At 36.6% G+C, this 18,005-nt stretch overlaps 2 protein-coding genes across 2 annotated transcripts; one reads left to right on the top strand and one right to left on the bottom strand.

Moving 5' to 3' along the window:
* Window positions 1-92: 92 nt before the first annotated feature.
* LOC102216519 (protein lifeguard 3-like) lies at window positions 93-5,479 on the bottom strand. The gene is made up of 12 exons (XM_023337416.1): window positions 5,359-5,479; window positions 4,186-4,409; window positions 4,017-4,084; window positions 3,841-3,905; window positions 3,675-3,728; window positions 3,485-3,535; window positions 3,360-3,399; window positions 3,182-3,219; window positions 2,317-2,404; window positions 1,870-1,965; window positions 1,687-1,740; window positions 93-500 (listed from the first exon to the last, which is right to left on the bottom strand). The coding sequence occupies exons 2-12, from the start codon at window positions 4,394-4,396 to the stop codon at window positions 351-353; spliced, it is 915 nt and encodes a 304-aa protein (XP_023193184.1). The 5' UTR covers window positions 4,397-4,409; window positions 5,359-5,479; the 3' UTR covers window positions 93-350.
* Window positions 5,480-6,017: 538 nt separating this feature from the next.
* LOC102238329 (probable hydrolase PNKD) lies at window positions 6,018-17,036 on the top strand. Its single transcript, XM_005807674.2, has 9 exons — window positions 6,018-6,173; window positions 6,426-6,541; window positions 7,648-7,760; window positions 7,974-8,032; window positions 8,186-8,278; window positions 8,572-8,735; window positions 10,450-10,536; window positions 11,501-11,616; window positions 14,457-17,036. Exons 1-9 carry the CDS (start codon window positions 6,025-6,027, stop codon window positions 14,628-14,630), a joined length of 1,071 nt encoding a protein of 356 aa, XP_005807731.1. The 5' UTR covers window positions 6,018-6,024; the 3' UTR covers window positions 14,631-17,036.
* Window positions 17,037-18,005: the final 969 nt, after the last annotated feature.

The raw sequence follows: 18,005 nt of genomic DNA, 5'->3' as shown, positions 1-18,005 counted from the left end.
TTCTTGCTGGGAGCTGAAAGGACATAAATTACCAAAATAATAATTAGGTTTAAAGGATTAATAATTCAGATACATGTTTGCTTTATGTACTTAAATATTACGTCATAAATAAGTGTCTTTCTTCACTCATACTTGGCTAAGGCCTCCGATTTCCATTCCTGCTCCAAAGAGAGCATCAAAGTGCTTCAGTGTTACAAACATAAATAAAACTATAATAAAGTTTACATAATGGTGCATAAGTTTTACACAAAGTATTTTTTTGATTGGTGCACATGCATACATGTGACGTTGCTCCCCAAAATACTCTGTACATTCAGGATTTACTGATAAAATGTTGCTGGGTGATTGCTTTACTCGGTTGCCGCTCCGCTGACTTGCAGGATGAAGAGGAAGATTTGAACGATATCAATGTAGAGAGAGAGCGCTCCATAGATGTACTCCTCTGGGCTGATGGCCAGCTCCCGATTCCCGATGAGAAGCTGAGTGTTGTAGACTAAAAACTAAGAAAAGAGCAGAAAACCAGTTTCACATGAAGAATCTGAAATGTTTTAGTGTTAACACGTTTTTTCAGTCTCATGTTTTACGGAACCTTAATGAACAAGATCAAGAAACGGCAGGCAGATCAGACATTTAGTTGTGGAGAAATTTAAAGCAGGGTAAGCTTTGAATATTTCAGAGAACAAGCACTTAGGTAGACTGCAAAACTGGTTCACTCTAAGCACAATAACTTTGATTTTCTTCAGAAATGGACAGAGAATGGATGGTGCTAAATACAGGGAAATCCTAGAGAAAACCCTATTGGATGCTGCGAAATAGATGACGCATTGGCATGATGACGACCCTACACAGACAGAACTACAATGAAACAGTTTAGATATCCTGGTGTTAGAATGTCTCAGATAAAGTCCAGAGCAAAACTTAACAAAAAATTTCTGATGGAATGTAAAATTTACTCTTCACAGACACTGTCCATCCAGTCTCACTGAGTTTGAGGTATTTTACAAAGAATGGGCAAAACTGGAAGGGACATAACCTGAAAGATGTGTAACAGCAATTGACCTGACATCATCTGTCAATCAGTCCAGTGGGTTTGTCACAATTTGTCCCGAAGTAAACGCCTCTTAGCTGGAGGAACTAAACCTCCGACAAAGTGTCAGGGTTTATCATTAGGAATGTACTACGGTCATAGCGATTTGGTGAAAAGTAAAAGGAGAAAACAGTTAAACGTTGTCAGAGGGGAACATACACTTAAGATACACTTAAGATACACTTTGAACACCGTTTCCAATGACGTCTGGAAATGGCGGTTCTACAAAGTAAGAAAATTTTAAAACAAATTATCCCCTTCACTGACAATTTAGCTTTTGCTACTTTGTGCTGTTTTATTCCACAGAATCCCAGTATATTAAACTTTACACTTCACAAGTCAGAAATCCTTTTCAAGCACAGTTCTAAACACTGTTCACCAATTTCATCAATAAGCATTGATACTGTGAGAAATTCTGGTTATTTGGAAATGAAGCATTGCTTAAAAATAGAGTTGCACTGTGCTGCAATTCCTATAAAAACAACAAACATGCTATTTACCTCTTCTCAATATAGCTTGAAACCAATTTACCTTTTGTTACTGAACAATATAGAAACACAAAGCTGAAATGATTTGAAATTATGTCAGCGTTCACTCACCAGAGTGTAAACGATGGCTCCGATTGCAGCATAGAGCATATGCAGCCAGGGGACCTGTTGGGTGACATAAAAAAGGCTTCAAGTGAGAAAATTGGTCACACATGTACACCCCTTTTGAGCTGCTGCTGAAGCTCACACAGAAAAGCAAGAATATATTAAAGGACTTGACCAAAGAGTTCTCACATATTGGAAGGAGAGCACGATGGATGTAACAATCCCAATGATCATGAGCAAAACAGCAGCTATGCAGAGAAATCCCCCGCAGGAGGTGAAGTCCACCTATGATTAGAAACAAGTCATTAAAAGGATGAAAGGGAGCCAGAACTCGCTTCAAGCCACACATAAAGGAGCAGTGAAAATATATTTTTTCTTTTCTTTTTAGGTTTCTGAGTGAAGTTGCAATAAAAATTAAAAAAAAGTTGGCTGGATGTGCCATGTACTGGCCAAAACATGTAACTTACGTATCTGGAGTTGCATCAGATGGGATTCACATCAGTATCATAAATATTTAAAGGAGCTCAGTGCCCCATTGTAATGTGAGACAAAGGAGTTCTTTTACACTGACAACAAAGACATCCTCTGACAAGCCACAGGCTGCTGAGCTGCAGCAGAAAAACCATTTTCAGATACCTTCGTCTGGAAGCAGAAGACTGTCACGGCTATGCACACTACTCCTGTTATTCCCATGGCGATTATCACTGCTTTGGTTTCATAATAGCTGGAAAAACAAGAATATACAGATTTAAATAGAATAACATTTTGCCATGTTTCAACCACAAACTTCAGGGCATTTTATTTGGATTCTATGTGACAGAAAACGGAAGATTATTATTTGCTTTCCAATTTTATTACAAATAGAAATCTCCTTTGCTTTGAAACCTTCAGCTAAAATCCAGTGGAACCAATGAAACTGAAACTTTTCAACATACACGCAAAACACTGCATAACCCTGAACCAACATCACTGTGAAACATGAATGATGATGTGGGCATGCTTTTCAGACTGAAAAAGCTAATCACAGTTGATGGAGGGAGATAAATTCAAGACAATCCTGGAACAACCCCAGACGCGGTTGGGAGGATCCAACTGGACCAACAACAGAATAATTTAGATCAGCACATAAATCCATGTGTTAAAATGGGCTAAAGCAAAAGGGAATCATTGGGAACTGCTATTGACAGATGCTCTCCATTCAATCTGGCTGAGCTTGAGTAATTTTTAAAACTACATTTGGCAAACCTGGTGCGAAGCTGGCATAGCATACACCCAAAGAATGGTAAGTGCAACAAAAAAAAATAAAAAATAAGTGGTTCCTCCAAAGTGCTGATTGAGAAAAACTGAATGCACATGCATGGTGCAGCACACTTCCACGATTTTTACTTCTTCTACTTTGTGTTGATCTTTTTTGAATGAAACACATTGAAGTTTGTGTCTATAACCTGACAGAATGTAAAGAAAAGACTTGTGCAGTGAATTCAGGTGTTCAAAAACAAACCTTGAAACTGTTCCAGCCATATAAGACAGGGCAACAGTCTGCAAGATAAAACACGACAAGATGTTTTCTGTTAATTAAGAGCTTGTTTTATTCTTTCATCTTTATTTGCTGCCAGTCTTTGGCTCAAGCCCTAACTCCTCACCCAGGGTTTGGCTTCAGATTCAGAATAAATACTTACAAATATTCCCAGCAGAACCAGATTCAATGGAAAACGCCTCCTACACAGAAAATGAAGGAAAATAATGCGATGTCTTTAAAAACACATAATAATTTCTGATTATTTGGAAAAGATCCTTGCTTTACCTTGGCTCTTTGCAGCAGATGAGAATGCAATACACCAAAAAGAAAACAGCACTATGGAGAAATAAATCAGGAATGTGGTTCTGCTTGGCTGACAGTCAAATGTTATAAAAGTTTCTTTTTTTTTTTTTTTACAATAAAATTAGACATTTTTGTTAAAAGTGTAGTTACTGTTGATGGAAAGTAAACTCACAAAGAAGCCCAGTAGATTGCTGGGTATTGGGTGACAAACATCTTCACTGGGTCACTGTGAAACCACAGACAACAGGGTCACCAGAGAGCGCAGCAATGCTTTCTTTTATTCAGCCGCACTAAACAGATAGAAGTGGCATTCTATTGGACTGAACGGGGAGACTTACACAAATGTAAAGACACCAACGACTGCAAAGGTGAACGCAAGCTGCACAGTCAAAATCAAGTAAACCTGTCCACGGACATGGAGGTTAGATTAGCAGAGTGATTACTGGCACACTGAACAACAGAGGAACAGTTTGAGTCCCTGACTTTGGCGAAGAGAATAAAAGAAAGTCCTTACTTTTCTGATGAAGGCGTGTCGAATGGACGTGCTTTCCCACTGGGTGCTGAAAAAGTCATCCATTTCTCCTGGAGAATTGAGAATTGGAAAAAAAGGCAATTTAAGCTTCAGAAGTTAATCTGAATTCAACAGAAGTGAGTGATGAAAGTCTGTGTAAGCTCCTGGGAACCTGGGCTGGACGCAGACAGTCCTGCTGACAGAGTGGGGATGGGCATGGCAGCCGGAGGGAAGCCGGGGCCTGGACACATGCCGGGACTGGGGCTGTAGGGCGGCGGAGGGGGAAGAGGGGCGCCATGTTGTGTCTGGAAGGAGTAATTATTCAACTTAGGATCCTTCAGGGTGTCCTCATAGGATGGAGGAGAATCGGTTTTGGAAGACATTTCTCTGGACCACCTTAAAAAGAAAATTAACAGAATTATATGAGATGCATTTATGCACTAATGACTGTGACATGCTGAACAGAGAGTACTCTGAGTACTCAGGTAATGATTACTGTGTGCTTGTAATGTAGAGCAATTCTCATACAAATAAGTGGAGTAGAAACTGCATTGCACATATTAAAAAAGATAAGAAAAAAGTAAAAAATGTATACTTTAGTAAATTAATTATTTCTTATTATTGTTAGACAGTTCAAAACCATGGAAACGTAACTGTGATATGAAGAAATGACTCAAAAAATTACAGTTTGAAATTTGAAAATTAATTTTAGTGAAAATATTTGTGATAAAGCCAAAAATAACAGCAAGCCAAATAAAATTAAATAGATAAGAACATAAAACTTAATTAAACAAAAAATTAAGTACATTAATTAATATAACAAATATCACAGAGAAAAGTTTTTAGTTTGCTTTTAAAACATTAACACTAAGATGCCCTCAGATCTCCAGGAAGGCTGTAACCAAGATGAGGGCAATAATAAGATATTGATGAACTTTAGTTCTTATCGGCGCTATTAAGAAAACCTTCTTTCCAGATGACTTTAGGACATTGGGAGTAAAAAAAAAAAAACTAACAGAAAAACTTTAATGTTGATTCCAAAACACAAATGCTCACTTTCTGATTACCTTCACCATTTTCAGGATTCTTGCTGCTGAGTTTTAAAGTAACTCCAGCCAAGCTGTTTTAATTTTTAGGAGGACAGGATAGCATTATGTAGCCAGTAATATAACCACATTGTTTAAACTAAGGTTTACGTTGATGACTTAACTTTAAAAGTCTAGTAATCCAGTATTATTATCACAAAAAGAACAGGTAATCTGAGAACTTGGTTCTAATTAAACTCTTCAGCGTATCGTAGTTTAGTCTGAATATAACTGAATAAATGTGAAAAATAGAAACTTACCTTTTTTGGCCTGAGCCTGTGATGGGAGCAGAATGCCCCTCCGTCCTCTCTGCTTAATGACTGTCATCCTTGGAACATGTGAAACTGGATATACTCACTGAAACTCACACTGCTGTTTCAGAGAAAGCATGCCAACTGGTACACCTACTGGTACCAACACTGTTTACTTGATCAGAATGCAATGAAATGTAAAGACAAACATGAAAAAGGAACAAAATTTGAACCTCAAATTTAACTTTTTTCCTTGTTATTCTTTCCCCATAATTATAGTTCTGTTCTGGGCAAAAGTTTAAACATATTCACATAATGGGTGTGAATTTGTTTTGTTATTGTTATTTTTGTCATATTGACGTGTAACTTAATGTAGCAAAAGCAAAGAAAACCCTAGTTCTTATGTTTCTTCAAAAACAGAGGAAATACACAATTATTCTTAAATTGTAAATTTAAGTACAGTTTAATGTAAATGTACATGCATTTTTTTTCTTCATTATTTTAACTGTAAAAACAAGAATTATTGCTTCTAAGTATGAACAGTAGCATTTCTTGTTGTTTTATTTCCTCCGCCTTATTTTATTTTAGTCAAACAACCAAACTCCTAAATTCCGCAAAGGCACGCTCTCCCATCAACGTTGACGTCATCACGTTGAGTTCAACGCACAGCAGGCTATGGCGCTTCCTGACTGGACGGTAACATCGTTGGCCGCTGCATCCGTCTTCTGTTTCTTGTGTTTGTTTTATCGGTGCAGACGCAGCACCTTCAGGAAGCTACTGAACAGGATAATGGCTCGAACCGAGAAGCCGCTGTTCCGAATCGCGTCAGTACAACTTCAGTTATCGGTTTTCTGTCCGCGTAGCTTAGCGACATGTGTTGTTTTGATGGCTGTTGGTAGCAAGCCTACATTTTTCTTTTAGATTCGGGAAAATGTTGTTTACATGCTAATAAATCAACTGTTTGTTAAAGTTTAAAATAAAATAAAAAAACATACGGATATCTTGTTTATCTTTGAGCATGGTAACAATAAAAAAAATTTTTTAAAAAAGCTGGGGTTATTGTGTTTTTTTTCCAGGTATACACTCTACACAAGGACCAGGCTGGGTTATTTGTACTACAAGAGGCAAATGAGGAAAGCCAGGGAGAATTATCCTGCTGGCCATTCCACAACTCATCCTATGGAGCTCAACGGTACCGATGCACATTCAGGGATTATTCACATTTTCCTAGCAGTGCAACCACAACTGCAGCATGTTTTATTGGGATTTTATATGATAGACTGACATAAAATAAAAGGAATTATTTTCCTAGCATATATTTGAAAAGCCCTCCATCTATTTGTATTCTTTCCAGTAGTTTCTGGACCTTTCCTGAATGGCTAAAAATGGTAACCAGCAAGTGTTTTTATATGTAGATATAATAACAGTAGTATTTTCATAGACACTAAAAGTAACTTAATATTTTTAGATCTATTTTTCTTGCATTAGGTTGGAAACCATGTGCTTGTGGTTACATAATGTTCGATAAATATCAACATCTCCATAAAAGAAGAAGCATCCATTCTTTTGTGTTTGTCTGTGTTTAAGTTTAAATTAAATGTTGCTGTAACTCATTTAATTAAAGAATTATTGTGGGTAGTGATGGGTAGTGAATCTCCTGTAGCGGCCTGTATTACAACAAATTTGAAGAAGCCTCTGACTGAAGTCACTCTGTTTTTCTATGTCAGTCTCACGAATTGAATTTTCTAGTAGATATCAAATCATAATAAATTTTTTAAGGTTTTTCTAAAGGTTCTGAAAAAACTTTGCGGCTCTAATCAAATTTTGTTTAGCTTGACTGTGGGCTTAAATAGCCAAATTGTAAAGGTTCCAGAGATCCCTGTGCTAAACTGCTTTTTTTGCAGACACACACACACACACACATATATATATATATATATATATATATATATATATATATATATATATATATATATATATATATATGAGTGGCTGCAAAGTTATACATAACTGCACATAACCATGAACCTACATGATGGCAGCATCCTGCTGTGATGCTTTAAAAAAAAGGTTCACCTTCCATCAGAATAACAAACCCTGAGGAACAATGTAAAGGTGTAGAAAAAACAAAATGTTGTATTCTTCAGAATTATGTTGTAAATGTTTGTGTTTACAAGTTGTAAAAGGTTCAGCTGGTATACATTCTTCTGTAAACTTCAGCAGGGAAGTCATCTTATTTTCCATGGATTTATGGATTTTGTGTGTATTCTGATCTGTCTTCTTCTTGTTTGTCCACAGGTATAAAAATAATTCCCATCTCAGTTCTGTCTGACAACTACAGCTACCTTATTATTGACACAGCCTCCAGTGTTGCAGTTGCTGTAGACCCTGCAGACCCTCAAACAGTTCAGGTGAACATGTCAGCTGTCATTTCTTGTTAATACAGAAGCGTTTTGACACCTGAAGCTGTATTGTCGACAAATGTGGGAAGTATACTTTTTCAGGTTCCTGGTAAAATCTCCAGTGATGAAATGCTAAAGTAAAAGCATTTGTTGTTAGTTAGTTCTCCTAGCTTACATGTAAATGGCACACTTTGTTGATGTTGTTTCTTTATAACTTTTCAGACTGTGCTTGAAGAAGAGGGAGTAATGTTAGAAGCTATATTATGTACCCACAAGCACTGGTGAGTATCTGGTAATTTTGGAAAGCATACATTTAAGTATATATATACATTTAGCTTATTTTCAGCAACAAAATAAATCTAAATTAAATAACTTTTCAGATCTGTCAGTTCTGGCTGTTTTCCAAAAGTCTTTATCGTCTCTTGTGTTTTCAGGGACCACAGCGGGGGAAACAAAGGTCTGAAAAGGCTTCACAGCTCCTGTCATGTGTACGGAAGCGCAGCTGATAACATTCCTGGCCTCACACAGTAAGTACCAGCCTGCACGGGCAGCACACCAGACTTTCAAAGTTTGCCTTTTACTATAATGAGTCGTCTCTTTTTCCCTCCCTCAGCGCTCGCAGCAGCAGCTGACTTCACAGTAAATTATCACGCAGCGATAAACTGTTCTTGTTTGTCTTGCGGGGGTTTATTTTAAATCGTAGGTCGTGCCGAATGACTTCCTGTTTTCTTTTTCTAGCTTTTGCTTTTTTCTAATTGCGTTAATGGTAATCAGCGTTAGTTTTGTGGACATCAGTTTGATTTATGTTTGTTCTTTCCAGCCCACTCTCACACAGAGACACAGTAAATGTGGGTCGGTTGCACTTTAAGGCCCTGTTCACTCCTGGACACACCGTGGGCCACATGATCTACCTCCTGGATGGCCAAGCAGTCGGTTCTCCCTCCAGCCTCTTCTCTGGGGATCTGGTGTTCCTCTCAGGATGTGGTCAGTTACACATCTTTTTTGATAAATGCTTGTTAGTTTCTGTTAAAAGATGTTCAAATCCCCTTAACATTTTTTTTTAATCATCTTTTATGATCTTTTATTTCAGTGGCACATTGGCTTGAGTTCAAGTTCCTTTGCAGTTGTTCTGACAAACCTTTTGACCCTGAATAATTCCTTACAGCAGGGCTGTGATATAGTCTGAAAAGTAAAAAAAATATATTATTTTCTAGATCTGCTTAAGTAGTAAAAAAGATGAGTATAAAAAACATAGTTTTTCCAGACTTTATTTCCTATCCCATTGCATAAATGCTGTTTTCCTCCAATTCTTTCCTCACTCCCTTATGTTCTTCTTTCCTTTCCTTCTTTTCTTCCTTGTGGTCTTTTTTTTCCTTTTTTCTTAATTTACTTTTGTCCTTCCTCAGATCCTTTCTCAAGGCCTTCCTTCCTACCTTCTTCAAGTCCTTGGGTTCCTCAATCCTTTCTTCTCTACTTGTGTCCTCGCTTCTTTCTTGCTTTGTTTCATTTTTCTGTTTTTCTTCTCTTTGCGTAAATTAATGTAAAGTTTTGAGAAACTCTTGCAAGCCAATAATTCTTTTTAAATTTATACTTAAATTACATCAGAGTGTCTTGAAACTTTTAACTTGTAATCCATGGCATGCCATTCCACAGAGGTATAAATATGATGCGACACATTCCTGTTAGACACTTTCAGAAATGGAAAAGACATGTGTTAGTCTTTATAAGTCAGAAGCTGGCTACAAAAAGTAGCTGCTTGTCTAAACTTGTTTATATCTAGAGTCAGAGCAAAAAGTCAAAACTTTAAAACAACAAGTGGAACTGTGACAAACAAGGTTCCAGTTGTACCACATTTATCTTGCTCTCACACATTGTGAGCATGATGGTAATGGAGGTAAAGTAAACCTCTGACGCTCACTGCTGGAAAACTGCAACAAAGGGAGACTTCTTTGGATCTCCAAATCCATAAAACAACCGTTACATGCTTTCTACATACCCACCAGTTTTCTGTACAAATGTTAACGGCACTGAGACTTTAACTGGACCAAATGACACCAAGACAGATCTTTTCAGCATCAAACATTCCAGATTGTTAGTCAATGTTATATTTAGATGTAAAGTCTTCATTAGCATAAAGTCATAAGAAAACTTTTGAACTATCATTTATTTGGGGAAAAAGCAGTTTTTTTTCCACCTGCATACTCTTTTATTAGTTTTCTTTTTGCCTTTGGGTGATACTCATCATTATTTCCTCAGTGTGTATTGAACGAGTAAGGACATGGGTCAAAGGAAAGCAGGGAAGATTGTGCAATGCTGAAAAACATCAATTTCACAACAACTTAGGTCAACTGGAAACAGGCCAGCTGTTGAAATAAAAGTGAAAAAATGCAAATGGTAGGCTTTGATTTTATATTTCTTAATACTTTACAGTCATTTTTGAACAGTACCACTTGCTGTACCTATTAGGTTCAAATTTTTTATCTTTTTTTTTCAGATTGTCCTACTCATTTGCACATTTCTTTGAACTGTACTGTATTTTTTTTCTTATGGTGTTGAAAAAATTGTCTTTAGTGTCCATTTGCTTTGGTACATGTTAATTTTCCCTCTAAGGGACAATAAAGGACATTTCTGTTATTTTTTTGATAAATACTCTGTATGGATTTGCTGTAACATGATGATTTGAACTTAATATTTTCAGGGAGGATGTTCGAGGGCAGTGCCACAACAATGCTCTCCTCTCTGGACACAGTGGGTTCCTTAAGTGATGATACTTTACTGTGGCCAGGTATGTAAACTGCTTCAACTGTCAGACAGCAAAGCTTTTTTTTCAAACTTCAGGTTGTAAACTATAGAAACAAGAGTTCTTACAAAGTCATAAACTGTTTGGAAATGTGCTGAACTTGGTTTCAGCTTTTCTCAGGTCTAGATAAATATTTAGAAATGTATTTGTTTCCATACTTTATTTCCTTTTATTGTCCTTTCTGTCCTTCTTTATGGCCTTCTTTCATTTCCTTCTTTTTTTGCCCTTCCTTGTGTCCTTTCTTTTTTTCCTTTTTTCCTCTCATGTTTTTTCTTACCTCTTGTGGCCTTCCATTCTTCCTTCCTCATGTCTTTCCTTCTTTTCTTATGTCCTTCCTCGTGTTCTTCCTACCTTCTTTTCTTGTCTTTGTTTTTTCTTTGTTTCCTTCTGTCCATCCTTAAAATTACATAAAGAATTGAGAAGTCTGGAAAAGTGTTGAATTCTTGGCCGAAAAACGATCAGATTAAAGTTACACTGTTTAGTTAATCCATTCATTTCCCTCATGTTGTCATTCAGAAGTGTTTGTGAAGCAAACTATAGACAGTTTGTCCTGTTTTTAACAGTAAACCATTTACAGTATGCTATGATTAAAGTACTTTCTTTCTTTTTAGTCGAGTCATGTTACGACAAACACTCGATAGCAGTTGCTGTTACCATGGGAACAGCCAGTTCTTAGGTTTAGGACTTTATCACATATTCCTTAATAATGATATTTGATAACCACATTTTAAATGAAACGTTGAACTGCGACAGTAAAAAAGTAAAACACAAGAAATCTAAAAGTTGGAAATAGTTCTTCACTGCTCTGTAAATGTCTGGTTCCTGATTGTTTACTTTACGTTTTCTCCTCTTACTGCCCAGCATCAATCCCCTGACGGCTAAAAGCTTTTAAGTCTCATGTACATTCAATTAATTTTTTTTTTCCGCGTGTCCTTTGACGACCCCGCAGGTCATGAGTATGCAGAGGACAACCTGCTGTTTGCTGCTGAGGTCGAGCCACACAACTCTGCCAGAGAAAACAAATGTCAGTGGGTGCTGCAGCAGCGAGGCCAGAAGCTTTGCTCGGTGAGAATGATATTTTGCCATTGTTATGCTCCTCAAGCCCGCCTTTCCAGAAAGGACTCGTGTTGTCCTGCACCCGGGAAACAAGGCTTATCGCTGCATACAGTTTACATGCTGTCAAAGCCTGGTCTGCACACTCCTGACACCCCTCCTCCCTAACCTTCCAGGCTTACTGTAGAGCTTCATCTGTGATGCACTCTGCAGCTGGGCAAAGGCTCTCAGTTCAGGTCTTACCTGGAATTTAGATTGCTTTTTACCTCTTATCAATACAACATGACTGCAGAGGCTGTTCCATTAGTTTTTACCTCCCGGAGTTTTGTCAACCTCCATTTCCAAAATACAGCATGTTGCAAAAGTGTTTATACCTCTTGAACTTTTGTGTATTTAATCACCTGCATCTCATATTGCTTCATTTTTCTTTAATGTGGGCAAGGTGGATGAAAACACCTCAACCAATCAGACGCAGATCAGGAAATTGACTCAAAAAGGAAACATCTGTATGGAGCGCTACCAGTAAAAATCCAATCAGCAGCTGAATTTTATTGTGGGAAAATCTGTTGTAAAATAATATTCTGTTATTTGAATACTCTATCGATTATTGTTACAAATAATCGAGTAATCAGAGAAAAAAAATCTCTCTCTCTCTCTTTCTTTTTTTCAAAGCTCTCTCTCTGTTTCTGTGAGGGGAAATGCTGCCGTACTCCAAGCATCGCACCAGTCGATTTAAGAATGCTTATTGGTCCCCAAAAAATCGCTAAAAACCTGGAAAATTTGACATTATGCGGTTAGCACTGAACACGACTCATAGACGGAAGTGAGAGCGCTGCCCAACACAAACAATGATTCGGCCGGAACGCGGTGTGCGACATAATTAAGCATAATTTAACCAAGCTTCAAGGCAGATAGATTTTCCTCGATGAATTTTAATAATCGAGGTAGTTGAATCATTCAAGGAATCGTTCCAGCCCTAAATCAGAGTAGAAGGAGGCTGAGGACAAATGCATGCCACAGTTTTCATGTTTTTATGTAGAAAAACCTGTTTAAAATAATCCTTTTTGTTGTGCACTACTTTGCGTTATAAAATAAGAGCTCAATAATTTTTTTTGTTTTTGGTTGGAATATTACAGAAATTTATTAAAAAATATATAAAAGCGTACTAATATTTTAAGAGGCAGCGCATAGATAGATTTTCTACATCACATTTTTTACACAGTGGACAGTTGTTATTGGAGAAAAGCATGAACACATTTAATTAGATGTGACATTGTGTGAAAGCTAATTGGCCCATTATTTTCCTGTTCATGAAATAAAATCCCTACTATTTTACAGCTGGTTCCTGGCATCAGAGGCCAGTGTTCACTCATTTCTAATCCCAAAACAGAGCAGCTTTATGGTAACGTATTCCGTTCCAGGTGTCATTGGCTTCTGATTCGGGAATTTCTTTTGGAAAAGAAAGTCGCATCTGACTTCAGACAGGCGTTTTGGCTTTTCATGGAAGGGAAAGGCCAGGTGTTACTAATAAGATTAGCATAGACTCCAGTGTATCCGTGTGTCCTCTAAGCCATGGCAGTGTGATGGTGAACCAGTGCGAACGACGCCAGGACTCTGACACTGAAGCAGCCTAATGAGATTCAGGCTCTGCTCATGTTTTCTGTTTGTGGCCGATTTTCATGAAGCTGCATGTCTGTTATGCAAAATGTATTCATAGCTTTTCTCACTTTAAAACTGCAAACTTAAATGTATTTTTGTGGAATCTTATGTGACAGACAAACACAAAGTTGAGCATAGATGGGCTATAACAGAAAAAATAAACATTTTATATTGGACAATCGTTTTTATTTTTGTGGGACTCTGTGTAATCGCTGCATGTCTTGGACTTTGTGGTTGATCTACAACATTTCCAGTTTTCTGAAACTTGTAAATAAGTTTTGCTACAGTGTTGTGTTTGATGCTCGTTTCAGGTTTTCTGTTAAAGTTTTGTGCAACCATGAGACTGCTTCCCGATCCAGCCAGCAGTATAATTTCAGTCCTTTGCTCTTTTGTCAAACGCATCTTCTTGGGAATCTGAAATATAAAAGAAATATACATTTTATATTCTCCTACTGTATGTATGTAAACTTATGGCCCACTATGTACACGTTTTTTAAAGATTTGCATTCTTCAGGTTCTCCAGCATCAAGTAATTTTGGAACACAATTTTCACTTCCATTGCATCAAATATTTTGATTTGTGTCTACCTCTTTTGCACATTTAGAGATCACCCATTACTAAGTTTTATTCATCTTAGCCTTTGAGCAGCTTCCTTGACATATTCCTCCACATATTTGCTGAATTGTATTGGATTTAATTAAGGAGTACCAAAGGATACTGACTACAGATGCACAAATTTTGGGGGGGAAAAAAATGGAAAACTATGTGTTGTTTTCCTCTCATTTTTATAATTATTTATGACTTTGCATTGGTTTTTCAAATGGAATCCTTTTAAAATATACTGAATGTTGTGGCTCTGCCTTTACAAAATCATTATGAATACTTTTGCCAGGAGGTACAGCAAAGCTGAATGAATTCTGGTAAGTAATGACTCTTCAGAATTATTTTTAATACCCTGGATACATATTATTCAGCTACATAAGTCACTTCGAGGTCCAAAGATTGCAGCTGCAAAAATGTATGAATACACAAAGCAGTATTCGAATTGGGTCAGACATCCACTAATGTAAATCTGAGCTGATTTTCAGCTGCAGAAATCCTTTGCTGCATACATTTCCTTTCTACCAAAAAGAGAACAAAGTGATTGGAGCTTTCTGAGACTGAATTGTTTTTGTCATGCACTTCATTGTCAGAGCCCCTCTACTATCGGGGAGGAGAAGCAGTACAACCCTTTCCTGCGCAGCCACTCTGCAGAGCTCCATCAGGCTCTGGGCATCCAGCAGTTCCTGGACGAGGACTGGACCCAGTTCAGGGCGCGGGTCTTAGAGGAGCTGCGAAAACGGAAAGACCTCTTCAACAGGAGGTAGTAAAGCAGAAGACTGCACTACATAACGGACAAACCAGTTCTTTGGTTGGAAAATTTATGAATGGGCATTAAGACATTTTGAGCTGAATCTGTGACCAATAGGAATAGAAGTCCATCCTTATTATTTAATAGTAACATAGTAGTCTTATTTTCTCTCTCCAGGATTTTAGTGTAATGATAAATTTGTTCCTGTTTAGAGAATTGCATGTTCATCTTATAGTATCATACACATAATAACACACGTAGTGTAGACCTTCAAGAATAATGTTTGGTCATTTTACAAATAGGTACAATCAGTTTTCTGTTATGGGTGATTTAAGTAGTTTAGCCTGCAAGGTTTTGAATTGTTAAATAGTTAGAACTCTTAGGACTTTTTGCTAATAATAATATGATACACAAGTTTCCGTACAGACCTTGTTTAACAGTCCAGCAGTATGTTTCTCTGACTGTTAAAATTTTGGGAATAAGTATGTAAACTTCAAAGGTGATGGTGAATTTAATTTAACAAATCCAATGATGGAGGTTTTTTGTTGGTATCTTTTCCTTTTCTAGCGATAGTCTGGATTTTTCTACAGTTTGATTTGAGCCAAATGGAAAACCACTATTCCCTTGCTAAAGGTTTTTTGTTGTGTGCTCATCAGTGAATATTTGCTTTTTGCTTTTCAGCTGTGTCCATGATGGAGGCTTGTTTGTTTTAGAAGGGGATGTGTGAAATATTTACAAGTTGTCAGTGTCTTATCTGCAATAGACGGGAATCAGAAATCTCCCAGTGTAGAGTAGCACAAAGAAACTGTGACAAATGGCGTAAACTGTAAGCTGGATGACGACACAAGAGGCGATGGGGTTAAAGAGCTGCAGTAATATAAGATGACTTTGACTCTAGGTTTTGTATATATTGGCAATAAGTGCGGAGCATGTGGTAGCATGTGCTCAGTTCTTCTGAAACTTTCTAGTGATTTCATTTTACCAGTTAAACGCTGGAGTCCTCATGCTGGATCTTGACTTGCATACTACACAAATTTTCCACCTTCATCGTCTGACCTCCCATTACTCTGATCGCTGTTAACTGCAGGTAAAACACTGAAATGCTTTTCTCACTTATAAGAAAACAGAAGTAATATTTTAGATCTTAAAATGCTTCACTTTATGAATGTGAACAAAAATATGTGAAGGTATTGTGATCTAACTTCTGTCCCCCTACTGAACTATTATTGAAGGGAACATTTCGTATGGCAGCATGTGGAACTGAGACTGCATTTAATGGTGTTAAAACAAACAGGATTTGCAGCTAAATGTTCCAAATGAGTTAAAAACAAAAACGTTATTGTGATCAGTGTTTCTCTCTGAAAGGTGAATCTTCACTGCATCGACTGAAGGAATGTTTGACCAGTTTAAAACTGTAGATACCAAACTTATTTATGTTTATAAATAAGGGTAAAATGGTAAATATGTTGGTACTGAACCATCGCGGTACGGATTTAATTTGTGGCTATATGAAGTCAGATAAAAAAAATATTTTGACCACTTATCCAGAAAAGGATGGATATAAGCTTTTATCGCTTTCGGGTTGATTAAGCTACGACCTAAAGCCCTCCACACCAAACCAATGCAGGGATGACTGATAGTAATGAGGCACAAGTTAAATATTAGGTTTCTTGATTTTAATGAACAGTTTACAGAATTAGTTTACAGTGATATAAATACAGTGGATAAGGAGTGATGCTGTAGGGAAAGAAATGTCCTGAGAGCAAGTTTATATGTATTTTATGTTGGTGTTTGGCTTCTTTTTCACTAAGTACACGGCTAGAAACCAGCTGACATAAACACCTCTGTTGATGGCTCTTGAACAGCGCCATCTACTGTAACACCACTTTAATAACTGTTGCCATTGAATTATTGAGTTATGCTGAACTTATGCATTAGACAATATTCAGTTCTGTACTGAATGTTAATTTGTATAATATTGAGGCCAAATAAGTCAAAACAAACATTTTCGAATGTGATTTTTATTTTATTTTTTATGTTAAAGTGACTTTGTTTGCTACTTTGGGGACCTATCACTGCTTGGGCTGATTTTATATTTCTGCATTTCTTTGTGAGGGTTATTTTATGTTTAAAGTGAATCAAAGCAAAACCACTGCATTTTCTTTAAAAAGAAATGTAACTGTTGTTCATTATCTGAACCAAACGCAACCAGAAACACAGTTATGTGCATATATTTGGCTTTCATGACCACTTCACCCTAAATATGAAATACCTTAGGGGATGAATTATGCTGTGACAAGAGCTGACATCCTCTGTTGAGGTTTACTTGGGAGCAAACTCCCTGTTAGCACAATAGTGATTTACCAGTGTGAAACTATCAGATCTGTGAGAAATGTTCAATAAATATTATTTTTATTGCTTCCTTCTGTTTGTCAGTGGGGTTTTTTTTTTATCTCTGTGAGTTTTTTGGTACTCCAATTAGATATGTTTGTCAATTATAAGATGTTTATTATGATTTATTGTTTTGAAAATAAATTAACTTTTGACATTTTATCCCTGATATACAATAAATGCTGAAATTAATACATCTGATTCTGTAGAAATAGCAGTGTATATATAAAAGTATCTCTTAACAGTTCTATATCAATAATTAATGAACAAAAATCAAATATAAACTTCTCTCAAAGTCATCATTTATGCTCAGAGAATTTAGTATTTTAAGCTGTGCATTGTTGTAGGCCCTGTAGTCATGGACCGCCTTAATACTCCACATAATATTTTTATGGTTCATAAACCAATAACAGTCTAAAAACTTATGAAAATTAAAAGGGCAATGCATCATCCTGTTCACTGAACAATAATCATCACATTTGAATTAAACAAAACACTAAAATAAATACTTCAGTTAAAGATTATGGCAGAACGAAGACATTTTTGTCTTGGTTAATGTCAAGTTGTCATAACAAAGACAATTTGAAAAATGTCAACTTTGTATTAAAAGTGTCATGATTTACCGAATGACACTTTATGACAATAGTCATAAATATTCATGAAAACTTACTCATGTTTATGACAGGTGTTATGACATGTTTATGACGATATCATGACAGTCTTATTCACAACCCGCCAAATAAAGTGTTACTGAAATTATAGAGGAACTGACGGTCAGAATTAATAGTAAATATTAACCTAATATATGCCATTCCTTTTTAATCAAAATGAAATTTAGATTATAAAGATGCAGAACTAGTTCTAGTCTATCACTACAGAATATTAAGATGTTCTTTAATGAGGGAATGAATATTGAAAATATTTGGGGGAGTTTATCAGACTCTCAGAATTAAAAGGAAATGGGTTTTATGGCTTCATTTTGACCCGAGTCCGTTCATTA

The sequence above is a fragment of the Xiphophorus maculatus genome, chromosome 7 (assembly GCF_002775205.1).
Source record: "Xiphophorus maculatus strain JP 163 A chromosome 7, X_maculatus-5.0-male, whole genome shotgun sequence".
In the NCBI taxonomy this organism is placed as follows: Eukaryota; Metazoa; Chordata; class Actinopteri; order Cyprinodontiformes; family Poeciliidae; genus Xiphophorus; species Xiphophorus maculatus.
Note: the sequence above shows the minus strand (reverse complement) of the source record. Positions and strands in the feature narration are given on the sequence as shown.